This window comes from Triticum urartu, unplaced genomic scaffold (assembly GCF_003073215.2).
Source record: "Triticum urartu cultivar G1812 unplaced genomic scaffold, Tu2.1 TuUngrouped_contig_6621, whole genome shotgun sequence".
Lineage (NCBI taxonomy): Eukaryota > Viridiplantae > Streptophyta > Magnoliopsida > Poales > Poaceae > Triticum > Triticum urartu.
The window spans coordinates 1-16,290 of NW_024117397.1; the positions used below are offsets into that span (position 1 = coordinate 1).

General features: G+C 47.6%; 2 protein-coding genes across 9 annotated transcripts; one reads left to right on the forward strand and one right to left on the reverse strand.

The window, feature by feature from the left end:
• The first annotated feature begins 1,307 nt into the window (after window positions 1–1,307).
• Window positions 1,308–10,259, forward strand: LOC125530871. Of its 3 annotated transcripts, XM_048695289.1 has the most exons (3): window positions 1,308–2,991; window positions 3,386–3,478; window positions 9,744–10,259. In XM_048695289.1, exon 1 carries the CDS (start codon window positions 1,472–1,474, stop codon window positions 2,654–2,656), a length of 1,185 nt encoding a protein of 394 aa, XP_048551246.1. In that variant the 5' UTR covers window positions 1,308–1,471; the 3' UTR covers window positions 2,657–2,991; window positions 3,386–3,478; window positions 9,744–10,259. The 3 variants fall into 3 exon arrangements, with proteins under 3 accessions (XP_048551246.1, XP_048551244.1, XP_048551245.1); XM_048695287.1 differs by lacking the exon at window positions 3,386–3,478; XM_048695288.1 differs by lacking the exon at window positions 3,386–3,478 and having other exon boundaries at window positions 9,751–10,259.
• A 556-nt stretch (window positions 10,260–10,815) lies between these two features.
• LOC125530872 (zinc finger CCCH domain-containing protein 18-like) lies at window positions 10,816–13,369 on the reverse strand. 6 transcript variants are annotated; one of them, XM_048695294.1, is made up of 2 exons: window positions 13,315–13,369; window positions 10,816–12,236 (listed from the first exon to the last, which is right to left on the reverse strand). In XM_048695294.1, the coding sequence occupies exon 2, from the start codon at window positions 12,205–12,207 to the stop codon at window positions 11,065–11,067; it is 1,143 nt and encodes a 380-aa protein (XP_048551251.1). In that variant the 5' UTR covers window positions 12,208–12,236; window positions 13,315–13,369; the 3' UTR covers window positions 10,816–11,064. The 6 variants fall into 6 exon arrangements, with proteins under 6 accessions (XP_048551251.1, XP_048551249.1, XP_048551252.1 ...); XM_048695292.1 differs by having other exon boundaries at window positions 10,816–12,273; window positions 13,315–13,353; XM_048695295.1 differs by having other exon boundaries at window positions 10,816–12,231; window positions 13,315–13,337.
• Between the last annotated feature and the right edge of the window lie 2,921 nt (window positions 13,370–16,290).

Sequence of the window (16,290 nt, forward strand, 5' to 3'; positions counted from 1 at the left end):
TGCCTCGCTGGAGAGGCGCCTGGTTGGTGATTTGGGCGTATGGAAGTTCGAATTCGGGGGCAAAAACCCTAGTTTCAGGTCGGAATTCTGGTGGTCCGTGTTGGATCAAAGGCCAAGCTGGGGATTTAGTTTGAGTGCCGCACTGTCGCGGCGGTGCACGTTTGGTCGCCCGGTGGACTTTCGGCGTGGCTTCTCTGCTTGCTGGATATTTCCTTGCTTTGTGCGTGGAGATGAGCTTGGAAGTTTGAATTTAGTGCGAAACCCTAGCTTTCTTTACCAATTGGATTGAGGTCGCGGATTGGATGGGAGGAGCTCGATTCCATCCGAGCTGCAGAAATAGCTTGAATCGTGTTTGGTCACTCAGTCGATGCCCTGTGATGTGGCTTCTGACTTGTTGGAGTTTGAATTGATTATACTTAAGGTCTTCAGCGCAAACCCCCCATTTTACTCATTTCTAGGAATTAGGAGAAACTGTGTTGGAATCGAAGGAGCTTGTGATATCTCTGGTTTGAAGATATTCCTTTTCGGTTTTGTAGGCATAAGCTCAATGTTGCTCAGGCGATAGGCGATCCTGGTTTGAATTCCAGGATTATTATTTAAATTTCTGGGTCGGAATTTGAGTGTAAGGTTAACTCTACAAGCGCAGTGTGCAGAAATGCAGCGTGATTAGATCAGGGGAACTTGTGTTTGTGTTATTCTATTTTAGGTCTTGTTTGGAATAATTTATCCTTTTTTTTTGCTGACCTGCATACCATTTCAGTATAACCAGTAACACAATTCTGTTTCTCTATATATGTTATTTAACAGTCTTGAGCTCATGATGCATAAACAAATGTCTCTTGTCCTGTATTTGCATAAATCGTAGTTTTTTTTGTTCAAAGTTCATCACTACTCCCTCCGTTCCAAATTACTCGTCGTGGTTTTAGTTCAAAATTTTGAACTAAAACCACGACGAGTAATTTGGAACGGAGGGAGTACATACTTTGTCTGTTTCAAGAAGTTTTCTTGGTGATGTTTTACCTGAATCCAGAATGTAACAAGTTCATTTTGCTGCTATATTAGATCACTTTTGTGATTTTAAGTGCATTCACAAATTTATATCACAAGGAGTTTATCGCTAGTGTGTGTGTGTGTGTGTGCGCGCGAGAGAGAGAGAGAGAGTGAGAGAGAGAGCGTGGGTGGTGGGGTGGGGAGGGGAAGGGGCTGCTAGTTAAAGTTCTACACTGATTCACTATTCTTGGAGAATCCCATGGTCCATTGACATTTTTATTTCGTGCTCTTCTTGTTACTTTACACTCATACTTGTTATACTCCTAACTCAGATACTTGTTCTTTGCAGTAATTTTTGGTGAGTGGGCTGCACACGCAGATAAGCAGGACCGGAGGAAGAGTACAATATTCTCTGGATATCCAGTTGTAGATAAATACCTTCTGGTTCAATTGTATTTACATGGAATCTCTTTCCTGAGAGATGCCAACATCTAAGCCACCATCGGTGCCACCGGCACCAAGCCTGCAACCATTACCATCATCTGCAGTACGACAGAACAGTCGTATTGACCTTCGTGAGATCAAGTCCAAGATTGTTAAGACGATTGGGCCAGAACGAGCAAAGAAGTACTTTCAACATCTGGAGAGATTCTTATCATCAAAATTGAGCAAGAATGAGTTTGATAAGCTGTGTCTTGTGGCACTTGGCCGGGAGAACCTCCCATTGCACAACCACCTCATCCGTTCTATTCTTTTCAATGCCTCTGCAGCGAGTGGCCCACCAGCAATTAATGCATCTAAGATGGCTGAAGATGTCACCAATTCAGAACATACAATGGTTCCGCATGTCTGGAATGGTGACACTTTGAGCAAGCATGTCAACGACAAACACTCATTGAGCAGAAGTGTGAACACATTAACACAGCATTCATCACTGACTCATGGTGAGACTATCAATAGGGAGAATGGTGCTCCAAATTTGATTGGTTTGAAGAGATATACACAGCTTCGGCAAAGTGAGCATGTTGAGCCATTTACCAAGCGATCATGTATGGGGAAGGCACCATTGAATTTTCATGGCTCTCTACATAGCAATGGACCTTCTGCTATAAATGCTAGAGAATCCTTGGGAGAAGAAATTACACAACATGCTCAAGTTCCGGTGCAAGCTCCAATTGGGATTCAGTTTGGCTCTGCTAATTTTTGCCAGGCTAAAAAACCTTCAGCCATTGCTTCTGTCAGTTCAGACAATAGCTCTATTTGTTGTTATGACCTTGGTGAACTATGTGATACTTTGTCACTTAGAAAGAAAATGGAAAAAACAGCACAAATGGAAGGCTTGGAAGGGGTCTCAGTAGAGTGTGCTGATCTGTTGAATAATGGAGTTGATGTTTTCTTGAAGCAATTGATTGGATCTTGTGTTGAGCTTGTTGGAGCAAGGTCTCAACATGGTAAACTAAGCCATGCGGCACTGAAGCAGCAGTTGGGCCGTAAGATAGTAAATGGTGTATCACTGCAAAATCATACCCATGTGCAGGGTGGCATTATACCTCCAGGGTCTAAGTCAATCTCAATGCAAGACTTAAAGGCAGTGTCAGAGCTAAACCCTCGTCTGCTTGGAGTCAACGCATCAGGGCTACTTGAAAAGATCAATTCACATGACTAATTGGATGGAGCAAGTTGGGTTTTTCACATTGCAAGATTGTACCAACTTGATGGTGTCTCTTGCTTCATGGCCTTTGTATTCAGGTCATAACTTACCGAGGGTGGTGAAACCTGGAGAAGGCAGGCAGACTTTCTAGTTTGTACAGTATGCTGATAATGCTGTATCTAATATCCTGCGCAAATTTTGAAATAAGCAAAGTTCTGATTATCTTCTAGAAGGCTAGAGGCTGTATAATAGACCCATCCGTTGTCTGCATCCAAGCACCAGTAAAGAGGCATAAGTGCTTAACAGAACTATGGTGCAGGGCTTCAAATGAATTGATGAGCCATGACTCTGTAAGTGTTCTGCACCAGCATGTGCTTTTCACTTGTTACATTTTTAGCATGGATAGAACAGTATCTGATCATTTATTTGCAGCCAGTTTTGTTTCAGTATTGTTAGGAATAGAAACTATCTATCAAGAATATCCAGAAAACAGTTATAATGTTCTTGTCTGATGAAATTCCTTCTACATCAGAACTTTTTTTTTTTACATCAGAACTGGAGGGAACCATGTTAAGGAACAAATTGGCAGATGTTTATTAATGCACAGACGTTGTAAGATAAAACAGCGGGAACACCATTTTGTTAGCTACCCTTATGTCTTGGTTGTCAGCCCTGCTTTTGTTAGATCTTTATTCATTTTCTGTTCGATAGAGTTTATTTAGTTTCGAGGGCTTAATACTGCAGTTATGCTGGTGTGGTTCTGCAATTGGTACTTGGCTGTTTTCCTTGGATGAAGTTGTAACCTGTGCTTAACTGGCCATTTGTCAAGAACAGGAGGTATTCACTTTTAAAGTGGATAGGTGTATAAGATATCAATAACTAGTCATTAAAACACAATTAAAAAAACTACGTAAAACTTTGTATGAGCTCTCTTTTAGCAACCAAATTAAATTGAAAACTAATCAAACCATTGTAGTAGCGGGAAGGTAGAACTTACCAAATTGGTAATTAATTAATGTTAAAAGCTGGCATGTATGTATGCATATGAACTTTACTAAATGTGTACCAAATGCTTGTGTATGCATCAGGTGTTCCCTGTTGGCTAAAGATTTAAAGTCAAAATTGTGAATCTTAATATATTATTTAGCTTCTTACTTCATTAATATTCAGCCAATAGACGATCTACAAAGTTACAGTATCTGCACCATCTTCTGATGGAAGTTGCAGTCACTGCAAGGTTTCATTGATGCTTAGGCCCTGCCTGGGAGTCGCTATTCAGGCTAGGAATTCGGAATTGGTATTTGATCTCGTCCAATGCAGCTGTTTGCATGATCGTGGAATTGCGAACTGGAAAGCATCCCAAATACTGCTTGGTATTTGCAACACTTCCGCACCCAACCCCGCGTTTCCGAGGTCGTAAGCACCGTATTCACTGAAAATCACCCGTCCTTGCTTTCCCCTCCACCTTTCCGTCTCGTTATTCTCGCCACCAGGACCTCCGCCTTGCTTGTCCTCCCTGTTGCCTTGCTCTCAGGACACCACCCGCCACCGCTGGAGTTCCCTGTCGACAATCGCCGCTGGTTCCCTGCCCCCTGCTTCCACCTGTTTCTTGCCGACTGCCGTTACTGGTTCCATGCCCCCGTCTCCACCGGTTTCCCCATATCTTCCCCTCGAACGGTGCGACCTCTATGGCGGGATCGATCTTGCACGGCAATTCCCAGCGCGGGAGCCAGTGGCTGGTGTCGGAGCAAGGCACTACATGCCTCGATGTGTAGGAGCTTGTGTGGCAGCTCAAGCTGCACCTGGACATCACGTACTGAACCTCTGTCGCCACCTTGTGGCGTGTTTCCCTGTCGGGCCGCTCTTCAGCACACCCAGCCCTCTATGCTCTAACACTTCGGTCATCTTCTCCTCCTACATTGACAACCACCTGTGGGTGTGGTTTCTTCTCTCAAATTCTAGGATTCCAAAAAAGGCTAGCATTGAAACCCCAAACCAACACCAATTCAGTCAGTATTGGAATTTGAGGCCCAATTCAATTCGTCCTGCCCAATATCACATCAAGACGGACCCTTAGGTTTCTTACTGCTGCCTGATGAAGTTCTAAATATGTTATGGACATTTTTTTTGTTTATCTGTTCAACCATTTCTATGGTTCGTTCCTGTTCTCATGGGATGCGTGTTAATAAACGGAAATGTTTATTCTCCAAATCTTGTTGTCCATGCATGAAAACCCTTGCCCTCCAGTATTGTTGTGATATGCATTTATTTTGGTATAAAATTGTTCTTCTCATAATTGGTTGGACTCTAATAAAAGGCAACAAAAGCAAACATTTACCCAAATGATAACGCCCACACGTGTGGCATGTTTGCACATCGCCCACACGCCTTGATCCATGTTGATTCTGTTTTGCATGAATCCTAAAGAAATCTGTTAGAATCTGAGTGCCACGTGGGCATCATCGTGTGTGTGGGCGTTGGAGAGTTCGCCCACACGCCCCGCAGCACGCGGTTTGCCAGCTGCGCTGTGTGGACGAACTAGTTTCTGCCCACACAGCCACCACCTAGTCCACGCGCGTGTGGGCGAACTGCTTTTCGCCCACACGACACTCGTACGTTGTTGGATGGCAACTGCAGTTGCGCGTACGTGGCAACTAGGTAAACACACATGGCAACTATGATTCGTTGCTAGACGGCAACTGCAGTTGCGCGTACGTGGCAACCAGATAAACACATATGACAACCGTGATTAACCATACATTGGCAACTATGGGTGGACCACACGTGGCAACTATTGTTTGACCATATGTGGCAAGTAGTTAATCACACACGGCAACTATGGTTTGACCATATGTGGCAAGGACCCTTAGCTCTGATCAAGCTGTTCCTTACCCAGGTTGTGTAACGGCCTCTATGCGGCCTCACGGCGGGTGCGGGAGAAGAGATAGATGAGAGACTTCGATATTTTCCAGGGAAGGGGAGCCTTGGTGCAGCGGTAAAGCTGTTGCCTTGGATTCAAGTCCTGGAAACAGCCTCTTGCAGAAATGTAGGCATGAAATTAGTCTCAACTGATACATCAGCAAAACAACAAGCTAGTGAAACATCGCGAATGATCTTCCAGTGACAATAAAATCATTAAGTTTCAATATGTCTTTGCAATTATTAACAAACATACTGTTCTTTGACTAGAAATCCTGTATGTATTTGCATACATAATGAAATGTATGTCCTGACGTGAAATATACACTGCATATTGAAATGAAAATGTATTATATTCACATATGGAGCCGAGAGAAAGAAAAGCCTGGGGAGGGCCGTGCAAATGTAGGGAAAGGCTGCATACTATAGACCCAAAGTGGTCGGACCCTTCCCTGGACCCTGCGCAAGCGGGAGCTACGTGCACGGGGCTGCCCTTTGACAGTTATAACAATGCTTCCTCTTATACAGAGGTGCTAGAGCGAAAAATGCGCAAAGTGCTTAAAAGGAAGTATGAACAATAACACCTAAACAAATTGAATTGTCTTTTATGAAACTAATTACCATAAGATCTAAATTTCTGCATCTGCCATATACTCTGTGCTGCTGTCATATTTTGTTTTAAGCACTTTGCACCTTACATAGGTAATTGGGCAGCTTATTCTGTAATCTCGGTTTGAAAGGAAAACCGGGTGAAAGCCGAGATTACAACACACCCTCATGGCCATCATAGAACATGGAAGCCTATTGCAGGGCACCCTAGGTCGACCTGACCACTAGCAAGGTCTCGACACAAATAACTACACAACTCAACTGTCGGCACCGACCAACATTGTCATTGGCATCACCCATCACTCCCAATCTGATGACTTCAAGTTCACCTCAGATAAGCACCAACTTACTGAACATAGCAGGTCACACCAGAGCAACAATGGCCCCAGCAAACAGTCGACCGATGCGTTGAGGACAAAGGCAGTTCTTATTTTGTCCATGAGCTCGCAAGAAACAGTTGCAAGTGCACTGACCTAATCCAGCGCATCAACCAGAGTGCCGCCCTTGAAACCACCCTTCGGGAGTCATTGTTGCCGCCATGCCTCTCGGCACGCAGCTCTGACTTGTGGTGGCTAACAAGAAGAGACATCCAATTGGCACACTGGACCGTTGACATCGAGAGGACAAGTCGTGAACCAACTCTGTTCCCAACCATCGCCATTGCCACACAAATCACAATGCAGCCAAGTAGCAAGCCACCATCCACGGGCCTCTCCATCTCGCGTCAAGTCCAAAGGGCCAAGGAGGGAAACAACGTAGTGTGTCACCATCATCCGATTCCTGTGAGCAAACAGCTTGAGTAAATCATCATGATAACGCCTTCATGAAGATAGTCGCTGTTGCCAACTCCAGCCATGGGCCGGAGGCAAAGGTTTCGCCTGGCATTGGCCCGGAACTAGTGAGCACCAAATCCTTCACCAGCCACAGCCACCCCCACGCATTACAAGATGCCAGCCTGCATGAGGCCTGCTCGGATCCAATGGCACAGAACCCACACTGGACGTTTGGATGCCTCTGGAGCAGGTCATAGCAGATCACCACCCTCACGCTGTCAAGCGTAAACCGCCGCCTGTGAGCTGCTAGGGGATGGCCTGCTTGCCTCCTTTTTTTTCCGACAATGGGTGGATTTTATTGACTTGAAAGGGAGCATGAAGGGGATATAAACACAACAAGCGCACACCCGGCATCTGCATGACTAGGATGCACACATCCAACACCAATTCGCCCACACAAAGAATAACATTGGCAAAGAGCAAAGTCATACAAGAGTGAAGCTATGCCTAAGCGGAGGAAGAAGAAGAACCCCAAAGTGATCAAAACAACGCTCGACGAACTACAACAATGGGCATCTACACCAACCATCTCTTGACATCTGAACGACAATGATAAATATTCTCCTGCAGCAATGCCTCTAGGAAGGGAACGGCGCTCAAGCGCCGCCATCGCCGGATCCAACCATCGAAGGTCAGATCCTGAGTTTTCACCCTGAAGATCAAGTCTGAGCAAATCCGAGCAAATGCCTCCAACAAGGTAACGATGCAAAAACACTGCCATTGCCAGGTATAACCAACTAGGGCCAGACCTAGGGTTTTCACCCTGGAGCTTGAGATCGGGTGAGGCACACCAAATCAAAGTCATCATGTCTGTAGCCACCACTTTTCGTGATCCCAGCAGATACATGCGTAACACTGCCTTGACATGAGATGTCACGCAAGTGAAGACTTAGACCATGACTGCACAAGTTGACAATCGAGCTGTAACAAGAGCCATTCGCCACCAAAGGCACCAAACGACGAAGGTCACCGTCGCACATGTGACAAAGTGATGATGGAGGAAGGTCACCGGCACTGCCAAAATTCCAATTCTCGTGACACTCCGGCAGTCCCGCTCTGTCTCCATGCTCCGCCGTGCATTATGGGTTGGCAAAACACATTTGTCATTGCTGCCGGATCTGAAGGTCCAAGACCCTCCAGGCCGTTGTGACGACTGCCTAGCAGTGCAGGACCATGGCGCCATCCGTGCGCCCGAGTAGTGTACCACATTGTTGGGACGCAAAAAGCAGGCGCTGCCGCCCACGTACCTGCAAATGTGTGTGATTGCAGCCACCAATGCCTCGCCACCAGAGACCGCCAAGCTGGCCGGAAACACCGACGCCACCGCTGCACAGCCATATCCTCTGCTTCAAGTCGTCGCCCATAGATCACATCTCGCCGCCAAAGGCTACCAGAGCGGAGACCTCCCTGTTGGCGCCTTCATCGACTAGTGTCGTAGCTTAGCCCGGCCACCGGTCTATAGCAGTGACGAGGAGAAGGGAGGACGGGAAGGGCGGAGGCAAGTGGCTATTAGGATTCGACCAGCTGAAGCGACATTCAAGGACGAGGAGGTTGGGAAAAAGAGGGCTGGCTTTGCTAGGCGCGCCTGTGCTGAAGCGACGTGGGGAGGTCTTTACTCTTTTTTCCAGCTAGGCAGCTTATAGTTAGCAACTGAAATTATGGCAGGTTTCTCTTCCCACAGTGAAACATCAAGTCTTTGTTCCTTGCCACCATGATCTTCATCATTCTCTTATATTCCTAGTTCAATGAGGATGGCTTCATAGCTTAGGCTTTGGCAAAAGGATAATCAGCATTGGAAGGCACGGTAAGTGACTCTGATGCTAAATGTAATGCGCCCCAGTACGTTTCAGGGCAAACATCGCCGAGAGAACTGTGGGGCGAGGATGGCTGTTTTAGTGTAGGGATGATACTATAAATGAAGATAAATATTTACATTGTTTCTTTCTGGAAATCACAGCAATTGCTTCTTTACATAGAAATGTTTGAACATAAAATGATTGGAACTGCATAAAAGCAAATATGGAAGATAGTAACTAATCAAAATGGAGTTTCTGAAAATAATTGTCCTAAAATCTGAGTTAATGCTGCTGCCAAATGCTCTGATTTACTGCTGTCGTGCCTGGGCACCCAGCTATTCAGAATTTTTATCTTTACCTACTCCTGTCCCTACTATCAGGTTTAGGTTTTGCATTTTATTGTTTTTTGTTCGCCGAGGTTAAATACTTTCTTAATAGTTAGTGAATTTTATTATAAGTAGTGTGCTGTTTCTGTTCGAAGTATCCTGAGGCTGGCGTGTGCATTTACAATATTTATTCTAGAGTTGCAGTCCAGTCCTTTTTCCTTTTTATTAGTTTTGCAGGATGATTCCCATGATTCCTATCTAGTTTAGTGGTTTGGGGCTACTTGAAAGCAATGGCTGCTAATTTCTCATCTTATATTGAATGTTGAAGTTGCAAAAGTCAGGATAACATTACCGTTTTGTGCACTTGGTCCTGCATTGTGATGGAAACGAGTGCTAGTGTTAGTATTTGCAACTTTATAAGCAGTGTAATTGTGACTAATTATTTCTTGAGATTGATGTAATTAACTGGGTAAGCTACCGTTGAAAGATGGATTCTTTGAATGAATACCTTTTCCCTGTTCCATGTGATGTATAAGGGTATATTTCGGAGTCTTTTGTGTCTGAATTGGTAAAGAAGTCTGCTTGTGAAGCCTAATATGTTTGCTAACATTTTTTGAAGCCTCCAGGAACCCATGCTGATGGCACCAAATCTGTAAATGGGCCAACATCCAGGATCTGCCAAAGTCGTGTTTTATTGTCTGCGGCGAATGTATCTGGCAGAGGATGCAAAGACGGCACAGAGCAGAATTCGGTCGCTATTTCCATGGAGCTTGCTGCCTATTGGAAAGAAGTGGAAGGGCCTCTTATCCCCATGGTACAGATGATGGGTTTTTGGTCTCTATTTACCTCCTGACCTGACAGTTGCTAGAAAATTGCAATCCCAGTTGTACGTCCCATGGAGCTTTCACATACAGAAGAGATGCAGTAAGAAGCCCCCCGCCCAACGATCAATACTGATACTGACTGCTGTGCAGGCGTCCTCAGAGCTGTACAATCATTGTAATATGTGTAGCATTACTCTAGCGAAATCATCGGTGCAAAAATGTGTGCCATCAGTCATGACCATGTGCAACACAAGTGTGAAAATTTCACAAATCTAACATGTGTGGCATCAGCAGTGACCATGGCTCTCAAACGGCTCTCAGTACTCTGCGTGTGGTAGGAAATGTGATCGGACGTAGTGTTTCACGATCACGAGGAGGTTGGGCGGAAGATCAAGTTTCCCCAGGTTATGTTTGGTTCCGTAGCCCTGAACCTATATGCTTGGGCCTCACCCCTGCAATCAACTTTTGCTTGGATGGATAGATGTCGTAGAGTGTCAATTATTGAGACTCCAGCTGGATAATGTTGGACTGCCCCACCAGTTAGGATGCTGATGCATCTTGATGGAATGGCTGAAAATGACTCTTGTCGTTCTCTCGCTATCATACAGAACCGCGGACGGCCATTGCCTACAGCCAAATTGACCTGCTCTCTGGTCCTTTCTTTTGAATGAGGCCAAAATACCCCCTCCCCTTCTTTTGAATGCCGTTTGTGCATTCAAACATTTTTGTTATAGCATCATGTATTCGACATTTGGTGACGCATTGGGAAAAATGAGCTCGTTTGCATACTAGAGAAGAGAAGAGAAGGCGTGATTCATCATGTACATATGCAATACCTTTCAGAGAGTATGAGCACCAATGCTAGGATTTCCCAGCCAACCAACAAGCACCAAGGTTTCATTCAAATCTCCGCACCAACAACAGCAACAAGCAGCGCATCAACAATGAACGCGGCCATGATCAGTCCGAAACAAAAAAAATCAACACATGGAATACAAACGGACCAAGGAAACCATTGTATAAACACTGACACTCGAGGAACCATGATCACAGCATATTCAATGCAGGATGCACCCAGGATTGGTCGATCAGCAGAACTGGGCCGAGGATGAGCAACTACTCCTTGAAGGACATGGCCGTCTCGAAGGCCCCTACCAAGGCCTTCACCCTGCTCTGCCTCTCCTCCAGGAGCTTGCTTTTCGTCTCCTCGATCACGTCGTTGCTTTTGGGATCATCCTTCCTCCATGACTGAGCAGCTTCAGTCCTGCTGCTTGCCTTCGTCATAGCCTCTTCTGTCTCTGCCGCTCGATCCAATTCATCAGCAACCTTTGCAATGTCGTTTCCGCCGGCATCAGCATCCTCTTTCTCTGGCTGCTCCTTGATTTCCTCCTCATTCTTGCCCTGTTGCTGAGTGTGCGGCCCCTGCTGATCGCGTCGAGGTGAAGCAGAAGCGGAAGCAGCCATGTCGATGGGTTTCAGGTCCACAGGGTCAGGAAGCTGCTCCTGCAACTGATCTTCGATGGACGGAGTGGTCAGGCTCTCGGATTCCTCAAACCGCATCGATGGCTCGTCATCTTTCTCCTTCCTGGTTGTAGTGCATGGCTCCGCTGCCCTCTGAGGAGCACCCCTTGGCCTTGAGCTTGCGTTAGCACCACCATTTGCCGCTGCTTCTCTTTTCTTTGCTGCCGTGCCTGGCGCGCGCGCCGAGGACGCGGGCAGAGGCTTCCCACCTCTCAAAGGCCCCGGCGATGGCGCCCTCTGGATGCTCGGCTTTGGGGGCGCCACCCCTTTGCCAGGGGCGGGCCTTGGCGAAAGCTTATTCTTCAGCAAGGTAGAAGGCGAGTTGGAGGCTGGCACTGTGTTGGCCATGTCCTTGAAGGAACTGCTCAGCGGTCCAGCGAGCGCATGAGGCCGCTGTGAGTTGGCGGTGACTTTGTCGGATTTCGCTCTAGCCAGAGCCGGCTTTGAGGTTGGCTTGCTGCCATGAATGGATGAGCCTGAGCCGGACATTGTTCGTGAAGAGATGGACCGGCCAGCGTGTGACAATGAGGGACGGCACATGTCCGGGGAGGCGGAAGGAGCCGCCGCAGCGGCAGCCGAAGGACCGAGCTTGCGATCTGGGGAGCTCGGCACTGACCTCGCCCGGCGCGCGCCGTAGCCGGAGGAGGAGGTCTCGCTGCTGGAGGGCTTGAGGTTGGGGGCCATCCTGGTGGCCCTGTCCCTGCTGGGATAGAGAGGCCCCTTCTTGGATGTCGCCATTGGTATATCCCTAGATCAGCTCAGCTGCGCTGCACAAGAGGCGGCACCGGTGAGTTGGGCTTGCAGCTGCCAATTGCATAAATAAACTAAGTAAAAAACTTGCCCCATTATTGTACGAACACGATGAAGCTGAGAAAATAAGAAAATGCGTCAAGAATCCAATCGTGTTGTTCTTGGTGTGACATCTAATCGCCGGCTCCAGCAAAAAGAGCAAGGGGATAAAAGAGACGACAAAAATAAGCTTATCGCCACGAATTCTCGGGTTAAAGTATTTGATTGATGGCGCGGGCTCCAACAACCCGTGATTCTTTCCTTTCCTGGTTTCTTTTCTAGGCTCCATACCAACATTTCAATCAGCCCTAAAAATACATGAAAAACATTGCCATTTACTAGTACTAATCTAGAACCCCCGTCCGTACGGTACCAGCTACCGATGGAACCGAGAAATGGCTGCCGTTAATGCCAATAATTATCATGAGCATAACGTCGCCAGCAAATGCAAGGAAGCTATCAAACAAGAAATTTGTATGATAAGATACATACATACACAAAATAAAAATCTGCAGGATTTAACAATTTCTTCCTCTTTTCACATCATGTGTCAGTACGGTTACAATTATTCCCTGCGGCATGCAAAGGAAGAACCGAAGAATGCCTGTCTGTCTAGAAACCCGCTCACCCACCCATCTTCATCAGAGTCACGGACAGCAACGACCAACGGAAGAACAAACAAGGAACCGGCCGCCATTACTGACAGGAAGTAGGAAGCAACCACTAGCAGCATGTAGGAGAAGGAGAAGGAGAAGCGAGGGTGGCCTCATACATACCTGGAGGAGGTGGAGGTGACCGTCCGGAGGAGGCGGTGGGTCGATCTGGGGATCCTCCGGCTGGGCGATGGGGGAGCTATTGTGGCCCAGACGCGGGGGCGAGGGCGAGGAGGAAGGAGGGGAGGGGAGGAAAGTTATCACCATGGCCGGCCCACATTTTATGCCGCGATTTGGACGGTAGCTGTGCGGGTGGGAGAGAGCGCAGCACGGAAGGAAGGAAGCAACCACTAGCAGCATGTAGGAGAAGGAGAAGGAGAAGCGAGGGTGGCCTCATACATACCTGGAGGAGGTGGAGGTGACCGTCCGGAGGAGGCGGTGGGTCGATCTGGGGATCAAATAGCCACGCACAGCCGCGTAGGCAGGAACGGCTCATCTTGGGCTTTGCCCTGGACCTGGAGGGCGCCTCACAGTGGAAACCCTCTTGCATTAACCGATTTTCCTTCTTTCTTTTTATAACAATGACGATCTGGTCTTCTTTTTTAGAAAGATCGTCATACAATAAATTGCACTGGATTAGGAAGCTGAGGCCATGGCCAACGCGCTCAGGCCAACTCTACCGCGCGATCCCAAACGGACATCCGTTTTGCCCGGATTCTTTCTGTTTGTGTAAGGTAATGGGGTCGTGTTCGGGCCGTTTCTAGGATGTGATGGTCGTGCGTCCAACGCGCGGGCGCATCCCGGTGACATCCTGTCTATGTATTTTTTTTCTTTGCACGCCCTTAATTTTTTTTATCATTCATTTTTGATACATAGGAATACATCATCAAATTTTGACTAGAAAAACAAGACCAAAGAAAACAAGAACCACAAGAATACATTTTAGAAGATATCCAACTTCCATAACTGCTCCTATAAGTTGGATTAGTGTCTTCTCGATGCATTCATTGTTGATCTGCGGAGGAGCCTCGATCTTGCGTGCTTCTTTCTTCTTCGAGTCTAAAGAAGTAGAGGTTGTTTCCTCTCATCTAGTCTCATGTCTAGCCTCTAATCTAGCAACAAGTGCACTTGTCTCATCTACAGCCTCTATGCTAGCTAAAAGTGCACGAACATCTACTAAATTGCGCTCTATCAATATATCGATGTACTCTTCTTCTCAATACCAAAAGTTGCATCCATTCTACACAATAAAATTTGAAGTTAGCACAACTAGTCAAATCTAGAGCACAAACCGAAGCTAAAAAGAGCACATACCCCATCGTTTAAGCACTTGATGAACACCCATCCGGGATGTTCCGGCGTTGTAGACAAGCGGCGCATGACCTTCTTTGGGCAGTGGTCGCACTTAATGAGTGGTAACGGTGCGCCGAGGAGCTTTTGGGCTAGCACCGAGCCCGGCCGACCGCCATTCGTGTATCTGCCGGCGGATCACCGATGGTGTAGATCCAAGCGGCTAGAGGAGGAGCCACTACCTGCATGTGGCCTTGTGGCTATCGGTGTCGAAACCGGCGGATCTTGGGTAGGGGTCCTGAACTGTGCGTCTAAGGCTGATGGTAACAGGAGGCGGGGGACACAATGTTACCCCGGTTCGGGCCCTCTCGATGGAGGTAATACCCTACTTACTGCTTGATTGATCTTGATGATATGAGTATTACAAGAGTTGATCTACCACGAGATCGTAGAGGCTAAACCCTAGAAGCTAGCCTATGATTCTGATTGTTGTTGTCCTACGGACTAAACCCTCTGGTTTATATAGACACCGGAGGGGGCTAGGGTTACACAGAGTCGGTTACAGAGAAGGAGATCTACATATCTGAATCGCCAAGCTTGCCTTCCAGGCAAAGGAGAGTCCCAGCCGGACACGGGACGAAGCCTTCAATCTTGTACCTTCATAGTCCAACAGTCCGGCCAAAGTATATAGTCCGGCTGTCCGAGGACCCCTTAATCCAGGACTCCCTCAGTAGCCCCTGAACCAGGCTTCAATGACGATGAGTCCGGCGCGCAGATTGTCTTCGGCATTGCAAGGCGGGTTCCTTCTCCGAATACTCCATAGAAGATTTTGAACACAAGGATCGTGTCCGGCTCTGCAAACAAATCCCGCATACCACCGTAGAGAGTACAATATTCCACAAATCTAATCCGCTGACAACTTTTCCTAACGCGACCCCACGCCACAATCCGGTCTTTATTCGAACCATTATCCCTAACCAGCTACTGCGCATGTCGTGAGGCGGTTTTATGGGCATGTCTTATCGAAGCAGAGATCGTGTCCCCCTATCTCGGGATTCTCATAAATACGGGTATGGGTAATCCAACCGCGTCTTTAGCGCGACGCTTGGGGAATAAGCGAGTTTACCGGGCAAGTGGGGAGGCGCTGGATCCCTGCCGCCTTTATAAGGAGATAAGGAACCCCCTTTTCACCCACGCCTTCTTCTTCTGCTTTATCCATTCCCCTCCTCTAGAGCCCCAACGCCCAAGCGTTCATCCTCTCCGGCCACAAAGGCCTTCCGAAAATGTCTGGATCCGGAGCAAGAGGCAAACGGATAGCCTCTACCGTCCGGTAGAAGGATATCAAAAAGCTTCGGGAGGCCGGGTACCTGGCCCAGAAAATCAGCCACCGTCTCCCAACGGCAGGACAGATCGTCCCTACTCCGGAACCCCACGAGAGGGTTGTTTTCCTCCCTCATTTTGTCCGCGGGCTGGGGTTTCCCCTCCACCCATTCGTTCGCGGCATCATGTATTACTATGGGATCGATTTTCATGATCTATCCCCCAATTTCTTCCTCAACATCTCGACGTTCATCGCCGTGTGCGAGGCCTTTCTCCGCATCTCGCCACACTCCGGCTTATGGCTGAAGATCTTTAATGTGAAGCCCAAGGTAGTGGGCGGTGAGCACGCCGAGTGCGGAGGCGCCATGGTGAGCAAGATGCCCAACGTCACATGGCCAACAGGTACTTTCAATGATTCCGTCAAAGGGTGGCAGCAGCAGTGGTTTTACATCATTGAGCCGCGTGGCACGAAATGGGCCGCTGCTCCTGAATTCCGATCCGAAGCCCCCTTGCGGCTTACGTCCTGGCCCAAGAAGGGCCTGGATTGGTCTTCGTCCGACGAGCTTTCGACACTCCAGACGCGCGTCAAGAATATGGAACACAAGAATATCAAACTTGTCAATGTAGTCCAGGTGATGTTAGTTCGCCGGATCCTTCCTTGTCAACACCGGGCTTGCAATTTATGGGAATTCGACCCGGCCAAGCATCAGACCCTGCGAGAGCTCTTTGGCTCCTCACACAAAGACATCTGGAAGGTGCTTTTTAAGTC